The sequence below is a fragment of the Tursiops truncatus genome, chromosome 20, assembly GCF_011762595.2.
Source record: "Tursiops truncatus isolate mTurTru1 chromosome 20, mTurTru1.mat.Y, whole genome shotgun sequence".
Classification (NCBI taxonomy): domain Eukaryota; kingdom Metazoa; phylum Chordata; class Mammalia; order Artiodactyla; family Delphinidae; genus Tursiops; species Tursiops truncatus.
Window position 1 is genome coordinate 34,355,207 of NC_047053.1, and position 17,640 is coordinate 34,372,846.

The window sequence follows — 17,640 nt, forward strand, 5'->3', positions numbered from 1 at the left end:
CCCCGAATGTGGGAGGCCACAGTCCCGTCCCTGGGTGCCGCACCGTCAAGTGCTCTGAATGGACAGCTGTGGCCGCTGTTACACTCGGCACGCACTGAACCACGTCCTGAGCCGGGATCAGGTGTCCCGAGCGCGTCATGTGTTGGTCACAGGGGCTGCAGTCTGTATGCGTTTATACGTGAGGATCTCCCTCCCCCAGGAAAGCAGCAGGGCTGCAGTCTCATTCGATCTCCTCTTTACTGTGGATGTCACTGTCACCATCACAGCCACTGGGAGGAGCACACAACTTTAACCCCCTGTGTGCTAAGGGAAAGGGCTATAAAACTAGCTATGTACACACAACATTCTAGGGAGAAAGCCACCCCAAGCACACGCGGGCACAGTGGGAACTGGGGTCTGGAGCTCGGTGGGGGACCGTGTGTGGCAGGCAGGTGGACGCATGTGAGGACATGCAGGGGAAGGGCTCGGGCGGCGGCAGAAACATCGCTGGGGCCACCTGCAGGCTTCAAGCAGCTTGGCTGGACGGCCAAGCTCTGGGTCCTCCCAGGCTCCTCGGCTTTAGGGGTGAGCCCCAGGTGAGAAACCCCTCCCCCCTAACTTTGACCTTAAACTCAGTGGAGGAAGAGACTGTAGGACCAGGTCCCCAACCAAGGGTCCCCTCCCCCTATGCCAGATGTGGCGGGTACCTGGCCCCTTCCTAACACTGACACCAGACCAGGGCCAGGGTACCGGCACGGGCCAAGGGAATAAGGCAAGCAGGGGTGTCCACTTGGAAGGCCAGGGCTGTGGAAGGCAGTGAGGGGGACCTAGGACCCCCAGCAGAGAAGTGGCAGCTCTGGGCTCAGAGAGAAAGAATGCCATGGAAATGTATCTCTGGGACACCCTATCAGGGTGGAGGCATCCCCCAATCCTCGGGCATTGCCCACAGAGACTGGACCCAGGGAGATCCCCTAGGAGTCTCCACAGGGACAGAGATTGGCACTTAGGGGCCACCACAGACCGGTCACCGCAGTGATTTCCACAGAGCCAAGAAGCTGGTCATCAGGGAGAGCCTCCCCCAACCTGGGGTGGGGACAGGGAGGGTCACCATGGTGGCCGGATGCAGAGACAGCAGTCCATGCTCCTGGGCGCAGATGAGTGGGGCGGCCTCTAGCTGACACGGTACGTGGACGTGTTCTTGGGCTCCGTGCTGGGCACACACCAATCGCCGGCCTCCTGGATGGTCTGGTAGTGGCGCCAGGCTGACTTGTTGTAGACGGGCAGGCGCTCCACCGAGTCCGTGGACAGGGCCTGGACGGCATCAGGGTCAGCCTCTCCTGCTTCCCTGCGCCTTGCCCACTCCTCGGCACACCAGCCTTGCCCCGGTACACTCTGGTGGCCGCTGACTGTGGCCCACATGTTAGCCCAGCCAAGTGCCAGACACGGGCTGAGATGACTAACCCGGAAAGACCCATGAAAGGGTCTGTCCCTTCCGTGGCTCGCTCCTGCCCATTCAAGAAGGCTGTTCACTTAAAGGTCAGGGAGGGATAGGAAGGAGGCTAGGCTCTGTGACCCTGGACAAGGTCACCAGCTCTGGGCCTCAGTCTCCCCCTGAGCTGAATCAGGAGTTCTCTGTGGTCCCCCCTTTCCTTCTTTTTTTTTTTTTTTGCAGTACGCGGGCCTCTCACTGTTGTGGCCTCTCCCGTTGCGGAGCACAGGCTCCGGACGTGCAGGCTCAGCGGCCATGGCTCACGGGCCCAGCCGCTCCGCGGCATGTGGGATCTTCCCGGACCGGGGCATGAACCCGTGTCCCCTGCATTGGCAGGCGGACTCTCAACCACTGCGCCACCAGGGAAGCGCCCCCCCCACCCCATTTCCTTCTGAGTCTAGCAAGTCAAGGGTTCCCAGAACAGGGTCTTACTCATGCAAACCACAGACTCCCTGAAATTGCCTGCCAACTTAGGAGTGCCTGGTGGCTGGGAACTATAGCTTCGCTCTGATTCTCAGTTTGGAATCAGGAAAAGGTTGGAGGGATGGAAAAGAAACCTAATAACAGGCCCGACCTATCAGCAAACTCCCCCAGCCAGACTCTGCAGGCAGGGGCACTCACCTTGAGATAGATGACAGCGTCGGTCCCAAAGCCCTCCATGGAGAAGAGCTGCAGGTCCCCCTGGAAGTACTTGGCATACAGGCGGGAAATAGGGAGCCCATACCCGAAGCCAGCCTGCAAGGGGGTGAGAAGGGAGCGTGAGGAGACACTGGCCCTGGGCTTCCTGGAACTGCAGGGACCCGATGTGCTGAGTGAGGAGGGGCAAGCTGGGGTCGTGCACGGGGACTCCCAGAACTGGGGTGGGGAGGGGACATGAGAAAGGGACAGCTCTGAGGCAAGGTGGGGACCGTGGGATAAAGGAAATCGGTCTGGCAGAGGGAGGAAGGCTGCGGAGCATGGGGCGGGTGGGGAGCAGTAAGCAGGGCAGGGAGAGGGGCTCGGGACTGGTAGCCAGGGGTCTGGGCAGGTCACGGGACACCTCTCTGTCTCAATTTCCCACACCCAGCTCTGCCTACTCTGCTGGGAACGGACAGGGAGGTGTTGGTAAGCTGAACAACTCCAAGAGAGAGGTAGTTACTTGTGGAGAGAGAGAGGGGAAGGGAGAGTTGAGCAACAGTGACAGACAGAAGACACCCACAGATAGGTAGGTAGGTACAGGCTGGGAGAGACAGGAAGAGCAGGGAGGCCCAGACTCAGACTCACACACAGCCACACAAGGACGGAGGGACCATGGGAGGTAGGGAAGCGAGAGATGGGCAAGAGTGACAATTTGATAAGAGACCCGAAGGCCAACAGGCATCCTTCAGGAGGCCAGTGGGGGGAGCCAGAGAGAAGCCGTCTCACCAGTGGGGTTCCCCCGGTGCCAGGCTGAGGCGTGGGGGCCGTGGAGTACATGTAGCTGAAGAGGCGCTCAATCTTCCTCAAGGGAACACCCCCACCTCGGTCACTCATCTGGGGGACGTGGGACACGTCAGGGTCTCCAGACCTCAGTTCTCTCCACACCCCACCCGACCTTCTCAGATCTTCCTCACCCCCAGGGGCTTCCCTCAGCCCATCTCCTGGCAGGAGGGAAGTCTCCACACCACTGCTCTCTGGTCCCCAAAGTCAAGGGTCACATACTTTGATGGAAAGATCTTCCTCGCCCAAGGCCACCATGACCTTGAGAGGTGGGAGAGTGAGGCTGGATTCATGGCTTTCCACAGTCGCTCGCATGGCATTCTGTGGTGGAAAAGGGGTAAGACACAGTGAGAGCAACCTAGACCTCACCACTCCCACCCCCCACAAAGGACCATCCCCCAGCCTCCTCACCTTGAAGAGTTCAAAAAGCATGTGGTAGAGGTGGGAGGGGACATAGACCATGTGAATTGGCTGTTTGGAGTTGGATGCTGCCAGGGAAGTCCAAACCACAGATCAGGAAATTGTCAGGAGGTCAGCATTCAGCATTCATTCACCAGCATCCAGCACCCAGCACTCAACCACCAACCACTGTCCCTCCATCGTCCATCGATCTGCTCATTCGTTCATCCGTCTAGCCATTCATTCAGTGTCCATTCATCCATCTCTCTCTCTGTATAATATCCATCCATTGTACAGTGTCTGTCTGTCCGTCCAGCCATCCATTATCCATCCATTCATAGTCATATCCATTCAATATCTATTCGTTCCTCTATCTACCCATTCAATGTCCACCCAACCATCCAATTGTCCCTCGATCTATGTATCTGTTCAAACATCTCTTTCCCATCTATCCATTCATTCAAAGTACAGATCCATCCTTCCATTCATCCACTGTTTATCTACCCATCTATCCATCATTCATCCACCCAAATAATATCTGTCTATCCTAAATGTAGCCTACTAGCGTTCACCTTGATACCAGAATCCCCTGTAGAGCCTGTTCACCTAGAGGAGAGGGGAGGGGGCTGCCCAGGTGATTTTGACACCAGCATCCTACTTCCCAAGAATCACTCTATCCTGGAGAGTTTTCTTGGTTTTATAGACTGAGTGTCTCTTCCTGGTGCCTGGCACAGAGCTTTGCATGTAGCAGAAGCTCAGTAAATGTGAGTGGATCAATGAAGGAAGGAAACTCGGGCCCTGTGCTGAGCAGTGGAGACATAAAGTTGAATAAAATTCAATCCTACCCTCTCAGAAATTCAAGTCTAGACAGAGAAACGCACAACTGACTTTCACATTAGGTGTTGTACCCAGAGCTGTGTGCTAGGCCCTGGGCTTGACCCCAGGGATCCTGAAGTAAAGCGGCCTGTCTCTGCCCTTTGGTTTCTGCCAAGTAATGCAAACAGTGCAATTTAGAGGCACACCTGGGGCAGGCGGTGCCTAACTCTTCCTGGGAAGGCTTTTCAGAGGAGGTGGACTTGATCCAGGTCTTAAGGAAAGACTAGGATGTGGGCAGTGCGACTTCCAGGCACAGAGGCGTGAACACCTCAGGTTTCTGGCCCACAGGCCAGGGTGGCTGAGGAGCAGGTGGGTGGAGGGGAGGGTAGAGGCCCTGATCCTCCTCACCCCTGCACCTCCAAGGTATTTATCCAGTTCACCCCCTTCTTTTCCTCTCTGCTGCCTTCCCTTCCCCTTGCCTGAATCTGCAGTGACCTCCTAACTGGTCTTCCTGTGTCCTCTCCTGCCTCCTCCAACCTCTAAATATCTTTTTTTTTCTTTAATATTTATTTGGTTGCACTGGGTCTTCGTTTTGGCAGGTGGGCTCCTTAGTTGCGGCTCACAGGCTCCTTAGTTGCGACATGCATGTGGGATCTAGTTCCCTGACCAGGGATCGAACCTGGGCCCCCTGCATTGGGAGCACGGAGTCTTAACCATTGTGCCGCCAGGGAAGCCCCCTCTAAGTATCTTTAGAATGTTACTCAGATCCTGTCATCACCGGGCTTCAAACCTCCGGTGGCTTTCTGCTGTTCTCAAAATCCCAGCTCCTGTCTGTGGTCCACTGGCCCTGCATGCCTAGCCTCTCTCCCACCCATCACCCCTTTAATCTCCTAACCCCACCACACTGTTCCTTCTGGTCCTTGACTACCCCATCCAAAGTAGGACCCTTGTAGCCATCCTCTTGTATCCGTTATTCCCTTTCTTCTTTTAGTAATAGATGCCTCCCTCCCCTGAAGTTTTGACTAGCACGTGACTACCCAGCTAGAGACTTAATTCCCAGCCTCCCTTGCAGCTGGGAGACGTAGGAAAGTGCTGTGTTCAGCTCTTAGGCCCTGCCTTCTACATCCTCTTTCCCCTTCTCCAGGCTGGAACTGAGACATGAGGGTGGGTAGCCAGCTTTCACCATTCTACCCCAGGGGCTGGGGAGACGGAAGCCTCTCTCTCAAATTAAACCAGTTTTTGGATTTTGGGAAGACAGCCAAACTCATTTCCCACCTAATACACTGCTCCTATCCATCACTGTCACGTTACCCCATTGTGTTTCCTTCCTGTCACTTATCATGACCTGAAGTTATCTTGTTTGTTATTTGTTCCTTGGTTAAAGGTCCCATTCCCCAACCTCCCCAGTACCGAGAATGTAAGCTCCGTGGGAACGGGGACCTTGCCTGTTGGGTTTACTGCTTAATAAATATTTACCAGATAAATTAATAATAATAATACAATAATAGCTCTGCTTCTCTCTCATCCAGGTAACAGTTCATTTCCTGAGTCCCACCTCACTTTCCTCTCCCATGTGCCCAGCGCTTAGACAGACAGACAGGCAGACACACAGCCTCAGTCCCTCACCATTGATCTCCTGGATCTCCAGGTCAGGTGAGGCCATGTAATACTTGTCACACAGGAGCTTGGCCATGTCGTAGGCATCTGAGAGAAGAGAGGGGTCATCAGGGAATGGGGTGACCTCTCCCCAGCAGGCAGTCCTCTTGGCACCAACACTGAACCCATGGGGACGTGGCCCCCACCCACTGGGGAATGGGTCACCGTCTGGCCAGGTAAGATTGGGGGATCACTGGGGCTCCTCTGTGGGCCAGGCACGGTGGGGACAGCTCACCTTTCACCACCTCAGAGACGCTGCAGTTGGGGTCGATGCTGCCGATGTGTTTGGGGTGGGCTGGGTTGGTGCTGCCGTCAAAGATCAAGGCTGCGGGCGGGGAGGGCGGGCGCGGTTAGCGGGGCCACACAACCCCAGCGCTCCCTCCCCCCGGTTCTCCAGTGCTCCACCTCTACTTCTGACACTTCTGACCCTGATGCCGCCCCCCCCACCCTCTCTCCCCTGACCCCTGACCCCTGGCCCCTCCAGCCCTGGCCCAGGCCAGTCTTGGACCTTTGTAGGCCTGAAGCAAGTCTTCTCAGAAGTTTCCTCCCCATACATTCTACGTTATATTTAGTCTTCTCTTTTGCTATACATTTAAAAATAATTTTTACCTTCTTGTGTAATTAATGACTGGCTACGATTTCTCAACAATCATAGTTAATACTCCTGGAGTAAGAAACACCAGACAACCACCTGTGTCCTAACGTAAAGAGACTTTTACGAACGCCGCGTAAAGAGGCGACGCGGTTTTGCCTTCTGTAAACATGCGAACAGCGACCGGCCCCGCGCCCGCTCACTGTGCTGGTTGATCAGCATGCGGATGGAGATGCGGCTGAGGTAGAAGCGGTCCAGGAAGTACTGGATGTTCTGGTTGGAGACGGGGTCGTCGCCGTAGGCGTCCTTGTACTCCAGCACGCCCTGCGCCATGGTGGGCACCACGTCATTGTGGCGGTTCCGGATGGTGACCAGGGCGTCGGTGAACCTGCGATGGGGGTACACGTCGGCCCTCACCCTGCCCCAGCCCTGGGACACCCTCAGAAGCACCCCGCTTCTCTCCATGGTGCCTTCACCCACTCGACTCTCCCCAGCCCACTCCCCCGGAAGCCCACCCCAAATCTCCCACCGCCTGCCTGACGGCCTGGGAGCTCCACAGGGGCAGGGCCTGGGTCCCCCCATCAGACTCAGGGCACACCAAGGATCGGGGGCTGTCTGCCCCCTCAGACTGGACACCCCTGAGGGTGGGGGCATTTCCTTCATCCCGCTGGCATTTCTGCCCCCGGGGCCGTGGCCCACACCTGCCCTCCCGCCCCCAGCCGAGGCCTCACTCACTGGCTCAGGGTCCGATGGTCCTCAGGGTCCTTGTCCAGGAACTCCATGATGTCCAGGAGACTCTGGACATACCTGTGTGCGGGAGGGGGCGGGGGACGCCTCAGCCCCAGGCCGGGCCCCGGCACACCCGACTCTGCTGACCCTGCTTCCGTCCTGCGCCTCCAGTGGGCGCCGCCCAGAGCTGGGCCGCGTGGGTTCTCTCACTCTGCTCCCTCCGTACGTGAGTCTCCCCAACGACACCGCGAGTTATGCAAGAAAGTCTCTAATTTGTTGGTACCTAGAGCGCCTCTGCTTGACATCCTAGAATACCAGTCCTCAAAGGGGGTTTGGTGACCACCCCACCCACAGGTCTCCCGGATTAGGAGGCCCAGACCGGAGAGGGGCCTTTCCCGAGACCAGCAGTGGGGGCAGGCTGGGGCGAGGCACTTAGCTCCCCAGGGCCCGTCGTGGAAGCAGATCTTAGTGTTTGTCCCGCAGGGTTGCTGCTGCATCCCACGGGCACAGGGGGCAGAGTGGCCAGCCCAGAGCTCTCCCAGAGCAGGGGTTCAGGGAGGCCCAGAGCTCTCCCAGAGCAGGGGTTCCGGGAGGAAGATGACAGCCTCATACTCCCGACTGCAGGCACCAGGAGCTGTGCAGGCTCCTAGGGAACTGGATTGTAAATGGTGGGTGGGAAGGACTCGGGGTGGGGTGGGCATGCCCAGCTCTGACACTGGGTAGGGCTGGAGCCCACGGAGAGCCTGAAGCGACCCGGGCTGCCCAGATGCTGCCAACCTGGAGCCAGTGTCCCCCCCGCTCCTCCTGCGAGGCAGGACGCCACTGCTTCCCTGCTGACACCTCAGCCTGCAACAGCCCATTCTCCTGGGGAAGGCAGAGAGCTGAGCCTCTCTCCGGCAGAAACACTTCCAGCCGGCAGGAAGGAGGGGCCACCGAGAGCTCTGACCGGGGCGGCGGGGGGGGGGGGGGGGGCGGGGAGGGCCCCCGGGGCCTAACAGTGTCCCTAGAAGAGGCCCCCACCACAGTCGGAAGCATTCCCAGGTACACAGTGCTTTGACCCTGACAGGTAAGAACGGCAGTAATTAGCCCCATTTCACAGTCTCCTCAACTGAGGCCTCAAGCAGGTCCACAGCTGGGAGGTAGTACAGTGAAGACCGGCCTCCAGCGCACCTGCCACTGTACAGTGCTGGCTGCTCGAAGTGCTCAGCCCGTGGGGCCTGCGGTTCCCTCTGCCTGGAGTGCCCTGCCCCCTCCACCCACTAGCTGCTACTCTCCCCTCTGCTGCTTAAACCAGTAGAGAAGAGGGTAAAAGGGCTAGCTTTGAAGCTGGCTCTGCCAAGTTCCTGGCTGGGTTTTTCCACTTTGAGCTGCGTGGCTCTGGGTAAGTCATGGAACCTCTCTGGGCCTGAGTTTCCTCATCAGAAAAGGAAGGGTTTTGGACCTACTGCTGTCACTGCTTTCTGGTGAGAATTAAATGTGATAATTAACACGGTGCCCAGCAAACAGTGAGCACTCTCTAAACGTTTGCTCTTGTTTCGAACAGTGGTTCAGACACTGTCAACAGCTGAGTGCACCCTCTGGGTCCCCAGGCGACACACGACACACTTCTCCCGGTTGTACTGGACAAAGACTCTGAATCACACCATGTCTGAATCTGTCATGCTCTGGACGGCCACTGATGGCAGGAATGGGGCCGTGCTTGCCCTGCTGCGCCTGCCTGCCCTCCCCACCCAGGGCCCGGCACGACGCCTGGCAAGAGGTGGCGTAGTCACTGGTAGGGGGAGCCGACAGGGCAGAGGAGATCAGCTCCCCCTCAGTACCCCCGCAGCCCCAGCAGACAGAGCGGCCCTCCTTCGGCCTCTCCTCAGGCTCCCTGGAGAATAAGAACAGACGACACTTACCCAGTGACTGTTAGAGCTCAGAGTCTACACAGGGTCTCTCATCTCCCAGCAGCCTTCATGAGCATGTGGTATTTCCCCCCTTTTGCAGACAAGGAAACCAGCTCAGAGAGGGCAGGTAATATGCCCCAGGCCACACAGTAAGCATTCGCGCTGGGATTCCAACCCAGGTCTGTCTGATGCCAAGTCTACACCACACGGTCAAGTGCTCACTGTCTACACCGGTCCCAACAGCGATGCTGCTGGTGAAGGCGGCCCAGCAGCTACTGGCACCGGCCTTGTGCCAGGGCTCTGCTCTGTGTTCCCCTACTTTGACCTCCACAGTGACCCTGTGTGTTGGGGGGGTGCTACCGCTAGACCCATTTTACAGATGAGGAAGTTAACATGCAGAGCTGGGATCCTCTCTCACAGGCCTGTGTTATCCCTCATTCCTTGACCACACCCAGAAGAAAGCGTCAGGCTCATGGGATTCTTAGAGGGAGAGGGGATTTGGGAGGAGAACCTGCGAGTATGCAATGGTGGGGACAGGCAGAGAGAGGAGAGCGAGGAGACCAGCTGAGGGGTGGGGGCCCTGGAACCCCTTCCCAAGACCCTGGGCTAAGCAGAGAGAGCTAGGGGCCCCTGACCAGCTTGGCCAGGAGCGGGGGCGAGGGTAGGGTGAGCGCTCTCGCTGCGGGCCCCGCCCCTCTGGGGCTGCCTAATGAACCACAGGGCGCTGTCACGTGGCCAGTGAAGTAGAACAAAGGGCACCAGGATGGACTGGCAACGAGCAGCGCCTGCGGGCAGGGCTCTGGGGAGAGCGGCAGCCTCGGGCCTCCGTCTCCTGACTGTGAAGCAGGGTTTAGAATCCCTGCCTGCCCCCCTCGCAGGGCCATTCCTTCAGGGCAGTGGTCCTGAGTGTACTCTTGGAAGGAAGAGGAGAGGATGACAAAGATTCTCCCAGGGGAACCTTGACTCTGGCCTGAAGCCCCCCAAGGGCCTGGCAGACCAGACCTCAGCCCTGGGCCAGATCTTGGTCCTAAACAGGGAAAGACGCTGGGGAAGGAGTGACGCTGGCTCCTGGGCTGCCCACCCCCGAGGGCCAGAGAAAGAGCTGGGCTTGGACACTGGTCTGGACCAGTGGTGCAATGACAGATGCGCAGCCTGCCCCGGGCCTGGCAGAGCAGGCAGTGGGGCCAATGTGACGCCCTAGGGAAGGCCTGGCCTGCCGACCCCAACAGTAAACAAGGCCGCCCAGGACTTCCTGGGTGAGATCTAGAGCTTCCTTCCCCTCCCCTCCACCGAGGTAATGTGGAAGCCCCAAACCGTGCCTCTGGGGCTTTCCAGCCATTCCAGAGCCCTGGATTTAGGAGCTGGGAGGAGTGGAAAACGGAGAGAGGAGGGAGCGAGACAGCGTGTGTGTGTGTGTGAGTGTGTGAGCGTGTGTGTGTGCGCGCGCGCGTCTGTGTGAGCGTGGGTGTGTGTGTGAGCGTGTGTGTGCGCGCGCGCGTGTGAGCGTGGGTGTGAGCATGTGTGTGCGTGTGCGCTTGTGTGTGTGGGTGCGCGTGTGTGAGCGTGTGTGTGTGCGCGCGTGTGTGAGCGTGTGAGCGTGGGTGTCGGAATGAGTGCCCGGCAGCTGGGGAGGAGGCGTGTGCAGCCTTGCGTGGGGGCAGAGGAGTGGTAAGCATGTGTGAGTCTGGGCGCCTGCGGGTGTGTGTGCACCACGTACTAGTGTCCACAGCCGCTGGGGACCAGGGGTGTGAACAAGGCAAAGGCCCTGCGAGGAGGGGAGAGGGGGCAGACGTGTCCTCCATCTATCTGGAAGCTGCTTGTGGAGGGGTGATGGGCACGGCCCTGAGCCAGGCCGACCTGGGTCCCATTGCTGGCGGTGCCACTCAGGTTCCCGTGTGTGAAGTGGGCTTCGTAGCAGCAGGCGCGGATTAGAGGAGACGATGCTGGTGCCCGGGTCTCCATTCTGATTACGTAAGTGGCGGCTGAGGGATTCAATGGCAGGGTTTGGCCCTGGGCGCCCGGAACCTGTGAGGTGGTCATTCTTTTCAAGGGCAAGGACTGGGTTTGGGGTCTACATACCTTGCTGACGCGAGGGAAGTTCAGAGAAGGTGCTGGTGACACCCCCTGCCACCCCCTTCCCTACAGCCCTGCAAAGGCTCTACTGGTGACAGGAGGGACTCGCTGTCGTTTGATTCTACTCTGCAGTCATCACTCAACCCTCCCTTTTCTCGAAGTACATCCCCACCGACTCCACGCCCTTCCTCAGGCTGTCTTTCTCTCCTGAGAGGAGGCAAGGTTACCCCTCTGTGCCCCCACAATACTAGCCATCAAACCCTCTCTGTAAAGAAAATCTACTTTCCCACTGACTTGCTCTGCGAGCTTAGAAATCTCTGACTCCTGGTCACTGTCCCAGAACGCGGTTCTCTCCTTTCCCTTCAAGAACGCAGCCTCCAGATCACAGAGCCTGGGCTGGGATCCTGGCTCTACCAGTTATTACCTGAATGAGCTCAGACAAGTTTCTTACTCTCTCTGAACCTCAGTTTCCTCGTCTACAAAATGGGGATAAGAACAAGGCCTACTTCATCAGGCTGTTGTGAAGTTAAATGAGTGAATACGTGGACACGCTTAGAACGGCTCCAGGCATGTCTGCTTCTGTCATCGTCATCATTATTATTACTACGCTGTGAAGAGAACCTCTGCCACAGCACATCGTCTTTGTCCCGGAGGTGCTGTTGCCAGAAGCTCGCAGACATCACTCACGCTTAGAGAGTTCCGTGTACTTTCACATCCAGCAGTGGCATCTGACCCTTAGCAACAGAACGGATCCCCATTTTACAGATGAGGAAGCCGAGGCTCAGAGGGGCCACGTGGTTGACCAAACATTAAGTGTCTAGCAAGCAGCAAAGCCAAGCCTCAGAGTCAGGCACGCCGGCGCCACCACCCAGGGCTTTCCTCTACCTTCCAGTCACTTCCAAAACAGGTTCCCACAACACCAAGTCTGTCCGGTTGAAATAATACATCAGGTTTGTTTAGAGCCAGGAATTCTCCACTTGCCCACAGTGATTCCTGCCTGGAACCTTTCCCCAGCTGAACAGAAACTCCATTAGCTGTTGCCACAGATTAACTATTACCTCTGCTCCTCCAGAGAGCAGGTGCTCAGGGCTTGTCCATTTCCAAAGGGGAGGTTTTGCTCCTCACTCATCAGACTCTGAGGCTAGCGGGCCTCTTGCCAGGCTCTCTGATAGGTCGTCCCCCTCCTCTCCTGCAAACTCTACCCACCTCCACCGCCTCTATCATCCAAGCTGGCAAGGGGGTTCCCCCAGATAGGGAGGTCTGCCCTCTCTCACAGGCAGCCGCCTCAGAGAGTCCTTCCTTCCCTCAGACCACAGTCTCTCTTGCTGCAGCTGATGCCCATTCTCCGGGAACAGTCTCAGCAGGCCGTCTCTTCAGTGTGTCAGCACACTCTAGCAATACCTTGGCCTGCTCCCCTCTAAGTGAGTCATGCACTGGGAAGTCTTCCCTTTTGTCTAACTTCACTCCCTCCTGCTGCTGCTGGACATTACTTCCCAGCTCTGAGGGAAGAAAAACGTCAGGCCAAGCCCCCCGACACGTGTAACCGCGTTTCAGGGAGGGACTCTGGGGGCCTCGGGGGCATCGCGGGCAGTTCAGCAGCTCCCTGCCCTCCCTCCCCACATCCCCTGACTCTTCTAGGAACACGGTGTCCAGGGAGGGGCCTGGAGTCAGGGACCAGCTGGAGAGGCAGCCAGGTGACTCAGCCGGAGGAGGGCTGGGGAGAACAGATGGTACCTTCCGTCCCTCCCCATGCCTTCCACACTGCCCGATGGCAGGAAATGCCAGTTGGCTCAGAGGTCTTGGACCTCTAAGGGACAGGGCCCAGCGAGGGGTGACCTTGTTGGGCCACATGCAAATCAGGCTCTGCCCTCTGTCCCCCCGTCCACCTTCACCGCTTGCAGTAACAGCACTGTATCCACAAAGTGAGCGCTCAGGTGCCCCAGCCGGGCCCTCTCCGGCCTCTGCGCCTTTGCACAAGCAGTTCCTTTGGCCTGGAATGCCCTTCCCTCCCTTCTAGGTCAGGGTTCAGTTAGGCACCCTGTAAGGCCCAGTGACACGTCACCTCCTCTCTGCGTCCATTTCAACTGCCCCACAACTTTCTGATTCAACTGAAATTCACTGTGCACACATCATGTACCTGGTCCTTCCTTACCTTATCCTCGTTTAATTAGAGTAAGTCATGCATATGCATATTCATGCATAGAAAAAAGCTGGAAGGGCACCAATAAAGGGCACTTACAAAACCTTAACAGTGTGTGGTTAAGGGGTGGCGGGTAGTGGTTGGCGTTCCCTTTTATCTACTTTTCTGTGTTCTCCAGGTGTCAACGTGAACATGTCATACTTCCGCAACGAGGGGAAAAAACCCAATCAATGTTATTTTAAAATAATACTTCGCTTTTAATTTAAATAAAGCTAACTTTTCAGCGGCTTCCTGCTCCTGCCACTGTGTAGCTCTTAGTTTGCCCTCTTCTACTCCCCGCCGTGCGATCACAGGCTCCCTGAGGGCCGCTGCTGCCTGTTTAACCTAACAGGGCACTGGGCTCGAAGTAGGTGTGGATGCCGCGAATCCGAAAGGAAACCACAGTCACACCACACCTGCCACCGCCAGAAGCAAGGGCAAGATTTCTGCACACACGCCACTGAAGATCAGCCATGATGACGCATTTACATACCCAGTTACACAGCAAATTCTTGCTCCTTCTCCATGTGACTGGCCTCTGGCTAATGGCGTTCAGGTACTTGTCCCTGGACAGAGTTTCTGAGTAAACTTTACTGAGGATTTCTCTCTGCTACTGCTGCTCTGTGCAATAAACCTTTGGTCTTTGCCCATCCAAAGCTCTCTGGAGTTGGTACTGAGCCATCCTTGCATCTATTCCAGTGTTTTCCAACATCCAAAACACGCTGACGTGTTTGGATTATATAATTTGAAGGTTAGCTTCTTCCGGTGTCTGCTTCCCACTAAGTTGCCTCAGGTAAATACTACCCAACAGGTGCCAGATTTTCAGGACCAGGGCTGGTGGCAAATGCCGACATTAGCCTGATTTGGGGTTGGGGCTGTGAAAATGATGATTTCCTAGGTGGATCCTGTGTTTCCAGAGAACGGAGGGTGGTGAGTATAGGGCTGTGTCCCCTAGACATGGAGGCCACGAGCTTGATCTGAGTCCCTGCTCTGGCCTAACATTCCCACTTGACCGCAGGAACCCCCCTACCTCTCGGAGTCCCTGTGCCTCTCCTCTTTCCCCGCCTCCCTCAAGGTTCCTGGGAGCAGGGGGCATCTGACAATGGGGTGGGAGGTGCGGGGACCTATTCAGGGGTCTCACCAGCTCTGTACCAGCTGCACCGAGGGTGTGCTCAGCACCCGGTCGGGAAGCAGGTTGATTTCTTTCATGATGTTGGCCAGGCGCACGGGCAACTCCTGCCTGAGGAAGGTGAATGAGGTTTTCTCACAGGCATTGCTGGACCCTGGTGGGAGAGGGAAGGGTGAGCTCACAGAGTTACAAAGCACTGGAGCCAGAGGACATCTTGGGGGTGGGGGCGGGGTCAGGTCACTACATCCTTTATTTCCTTGAGGGTTCAGAAGAGAAGAGATGGAGGCATGGGACAAGGAGTCTTTCCTGACCCCCCTGCACTGACCACCACACCACCCAGCCTAACCCTTAGAGAGGTTGCATCCTCTCCTCACCCCCAGCTGAACCCTGCTTGCCTTCAACCACAGGGAAAAGGGCCACCCTGGGCCCACAGGGAGCTGCCTCCAGCCCAAGTTATTCACTTCTCTTTCTTTCCCTCCTAGTAGATACTCACTTCGGGGGGGTTGATCCAGGTGGGCAGAAGGGCCTGGGAAATCCATCCCTACCTTGGGATGAGCTCCCTCTGGCTGAGGGGAGCTATGCTCGGACCACCGCAGCTGCAGGGTCCCAGTGTCATCTCTGGCCCAGCTGGTCTTTATGCCCACTGTAGAGCTGCCCTATGTTAATGCTCGCCCACCTGTGAGGTAGACAGGGCCTGAGAACCGGGGCCCAAATACTTTGATCCTTGGTCTGGCTTGAAAATGAAGAGGGAGTAGAGGACTGAATGAGGCCATGGCCTAGAGTCAGGAAACCTGGGTTCTAAGTCCAGGTTCCGCTTTTAACTGTCATCCAGTGCATGTCACCATCCTTCTGAAGGTCTGTTTCCCTCACTGAACTCCAAGTGGGGGACCAAACTCTACTGTGAGCCCCTCCCTCCTGTGACAGTTCTGTTAACTGGGGTCCAGTCTGGACTGGACAGATGCTGGGGGCTGGGAGTGGGCTCAGGAGGCTTTCCTACATGGGCGGAGCTCAAACAGGGAGGGGGGTAGGCGGACAAGTCTTGGGGAACAGATGCCCTGTATCATGGCTGCCACCTCCCCGCCCCGTCCCACCAGTGACACAGCTGTAACCTAAGCCAGGCTCTGTCTCCTCAACTCTTGAGAGACCCGGGCAACCCCCCCCTGATCTCCAGCTGGCACCATGTGTGAACAGACAGGGTCCACACAATGCCTGTTTCAGTCCCGACGTTGGCACAGCCTTGCCACCCCCAGAACACTGATGGTAGGCGACCCTGGCCCAGGATCCCAGGGGGGGCAGCCAAGGATGGGTAGGTACAAGCTACCTGGCTCCATCTCATGGTGCCCCGGACCCCTGCCCAGCTGGGGTAAGGCGGCCAGGCCACAGCAGATGTGATCTGCAAGTGTCCTTGCCCTCTAGGACAACTGGGAGCCAGCTCCTTCAGTGCGCAGAGGTGGACCGGCCAGGGCCTCACTCCTGTTGACTCATCTGAGAGAGCCCCCTCCCCCAAACGACCCCTCCGCGCCCACCCCCGCGCAGGTCTCCTTCCAGATGGCTGCGCCTCCCAGTGCTGCCTTGTTACCCCCACCAGCATCCCCCTCATCTCCTCTCTGACCTTCACTTTTAGAGTCGCCAGGACAACCCCCAGTAACCCTTTAGTGCCTGGTTACACCCTCCTGCTCCAACGTCACCGCCTCACTGCCCCTTCCTCTCCAAGACCCCTCACAAAGCCCAGGAAGACATCTTGGACCCTTCCTTCTCAGTGCCCCCCCCCTTCCTGCTAACAGTTCAGTCTCTTCAGTAACGGTGCCCTTAACCCTTTCAAGCCCGGCGGCCGGCCCCTTCCTCCCCGTTAACCCTTTCCTGTCTGGACCCCTGCAAGCAAACCTTCCCTGTCACTCGGCCTCCCTTACCCTCCTCGTTAATCCTTCATGGCCAGGACTCCTTCACTCCACCTCCACCCCCCGCGGGCCCTCGCTGCCAGCCGCCTCCCGCCCACTTGTACCGAAGTCCAGAAACTGCTTCATGGAGAGCGGGGACGGGGAGAACTTGCTGAAGTGCTCGATGTACTTGGGCGCCCCTGCCAGGGACGCATTCTTCAGCAGCGCGCGGACCCAGCGCATGGCGGCGGCGGCGGCCGCGCCTCGGGCTCGGGCTCCGGTCCCCGCCCGGGTAGCGCTGGCGCTCCGTTCGGCCCAGGTGGGCCCAGCGCCGCAGCAGCCGCCTACACCCCACCCTGGCCCTGACGGGTCTCCGAATCCCGGCCAATCGGCTCGTCGCGGCGCCCCGACGTTGCCAATGGCGGCTCACAAACAACTCCGGGAGAGCCAGTAGCCTCTCGCCCCGGCACGTGGCTGCCCCTGGGCCCACCCCCTTAACACGTTGTTTACCCGGAGCGGCCTGGTGTTTTCGAGAGGCCTCGCCGAGAGCCCGCCTCCCGGGCGTCACCACGCGCCTTCCTCCTCTGCGCCTAGCCCGGGTTAACCCCTCCCTCCCCAGAGGCCCGTTATTCCCTTTCCTCTTACACTCCTTCCTTTCCCCGCTCCCTCCCTGAATCTCCTTCACTTGCCTTCCCTGAGATTGTCCGGGTAGCTTTCAACGCATTCCTTTCCTCCCAAAGGGGTCTGATTCACCTGTCCTGAATTCCACGCACCTGCTTTCCCTCAGGGGGTCTGGTGGGTTTCCAGTCCTGATGAGTGACTCAGACTGTGAATGTTTGCTAACTTCGGGTTCGGGGTGCAAGCCCACGCTAATCCCTCATATAGATATGCAACCCACCCACTTCCACAAATATCTAAGCGCTCAGGAAAAGGCGGCATTTTGCTTTTCCAGTTAAAAAACACCCAACCCCCTAACTAACGCCTAGCGGCGGCTACAATAAACTTTTCAAAAGACTTTTATTTTATTACTCCCTACTCATTTGACCTGAGAAAGCAACCTTTTCTGCCCTGGGCTTCTTTAGAGAAAGGTCCTTTGAGGTGATTTGTGCTGGAGGCCGAGAGCACAGCCTTGCCCAGCAGCCCGGCTCTCTCGTGGGAACATAGCGCGCCCTCTTGTGGTCGAACGCCGTAAGTCCTGTTCCCTCCACCCCTCCCGCTTTCCCCTTTGAGGTGTTTTTCACCCTTCAGTCCTTGTCTGGCACTCACCAAGTGCCTAACAGGTGCTAGGCTTATATGCTGGGAACGGGAAACATAGACAGGATTGGGACATGGTCTTTTCCCTTGATTATTTCAGTTCTCAGTTTGAGAGAGAGCT

The 17,640-nt window shown here is 57.5% G+C and overlaps 1 protein-coding gene across 4 annotated transcripts; it reads right to left on the reverse strand.

Annotated features, from left to right (window-relative positions):
- Positions 1 to 218: 218 nt before the first annotated feature.
- Positions 219 to 16,653, reverse strand: PDK2 (pyruvate dehydrogenase kinase 2). Of its 4 annotated transcripts, XM_033846762.2 has the most exons (12): positions 16,391 to 16,521; positions 14,934 to 15,064; positions 14,401 to 14,542; positions 7,125 to 7,196; positions 6,593 to 6,777; positions 6,033 to 6,122; positions 5,768 to 5,845; positions 3,338 to 3,414; positions 3,149 to 3,247; positions 2,873 to 2,980; positions 2,090 to 2,203; positions 219 to 1,290 (listed from the first exon to the last, which is right to left on the reverse strand). In XM_033846762.2, the coding sequence occupies exons 3-12, from the start codon at positions 14,466 to 14,468 to the stop codon at positions 1,150 to 1,152; spliced, it is 1,032 nt and encodes a 343-aa protein (XP_033702653.1). In that variant the 5' UTR covers positions 14,469 to 14,542; positions 14,934 to 15,064; positions 16,391 to 16,521; the 3' UTR covers positions 219 to 1,149. The 4 variants fall into 4 exon arrangements, with proteins under 4 accessions (XP_033702653.1, XP_033702651.1, XP_033702654.1 ...); XM_033846760.2 differs by lacking the exon at positions 14,934 to 15,064 and having other exon boundaries at positions 16,391 to 16,653; XM_033846763.2 differs by lacking the exons at positions 14,401 to 14,542; positions 14,934 to 15,064.
- Positions 16,654 to 17,640: the final 987 nt, after the last annotated feature.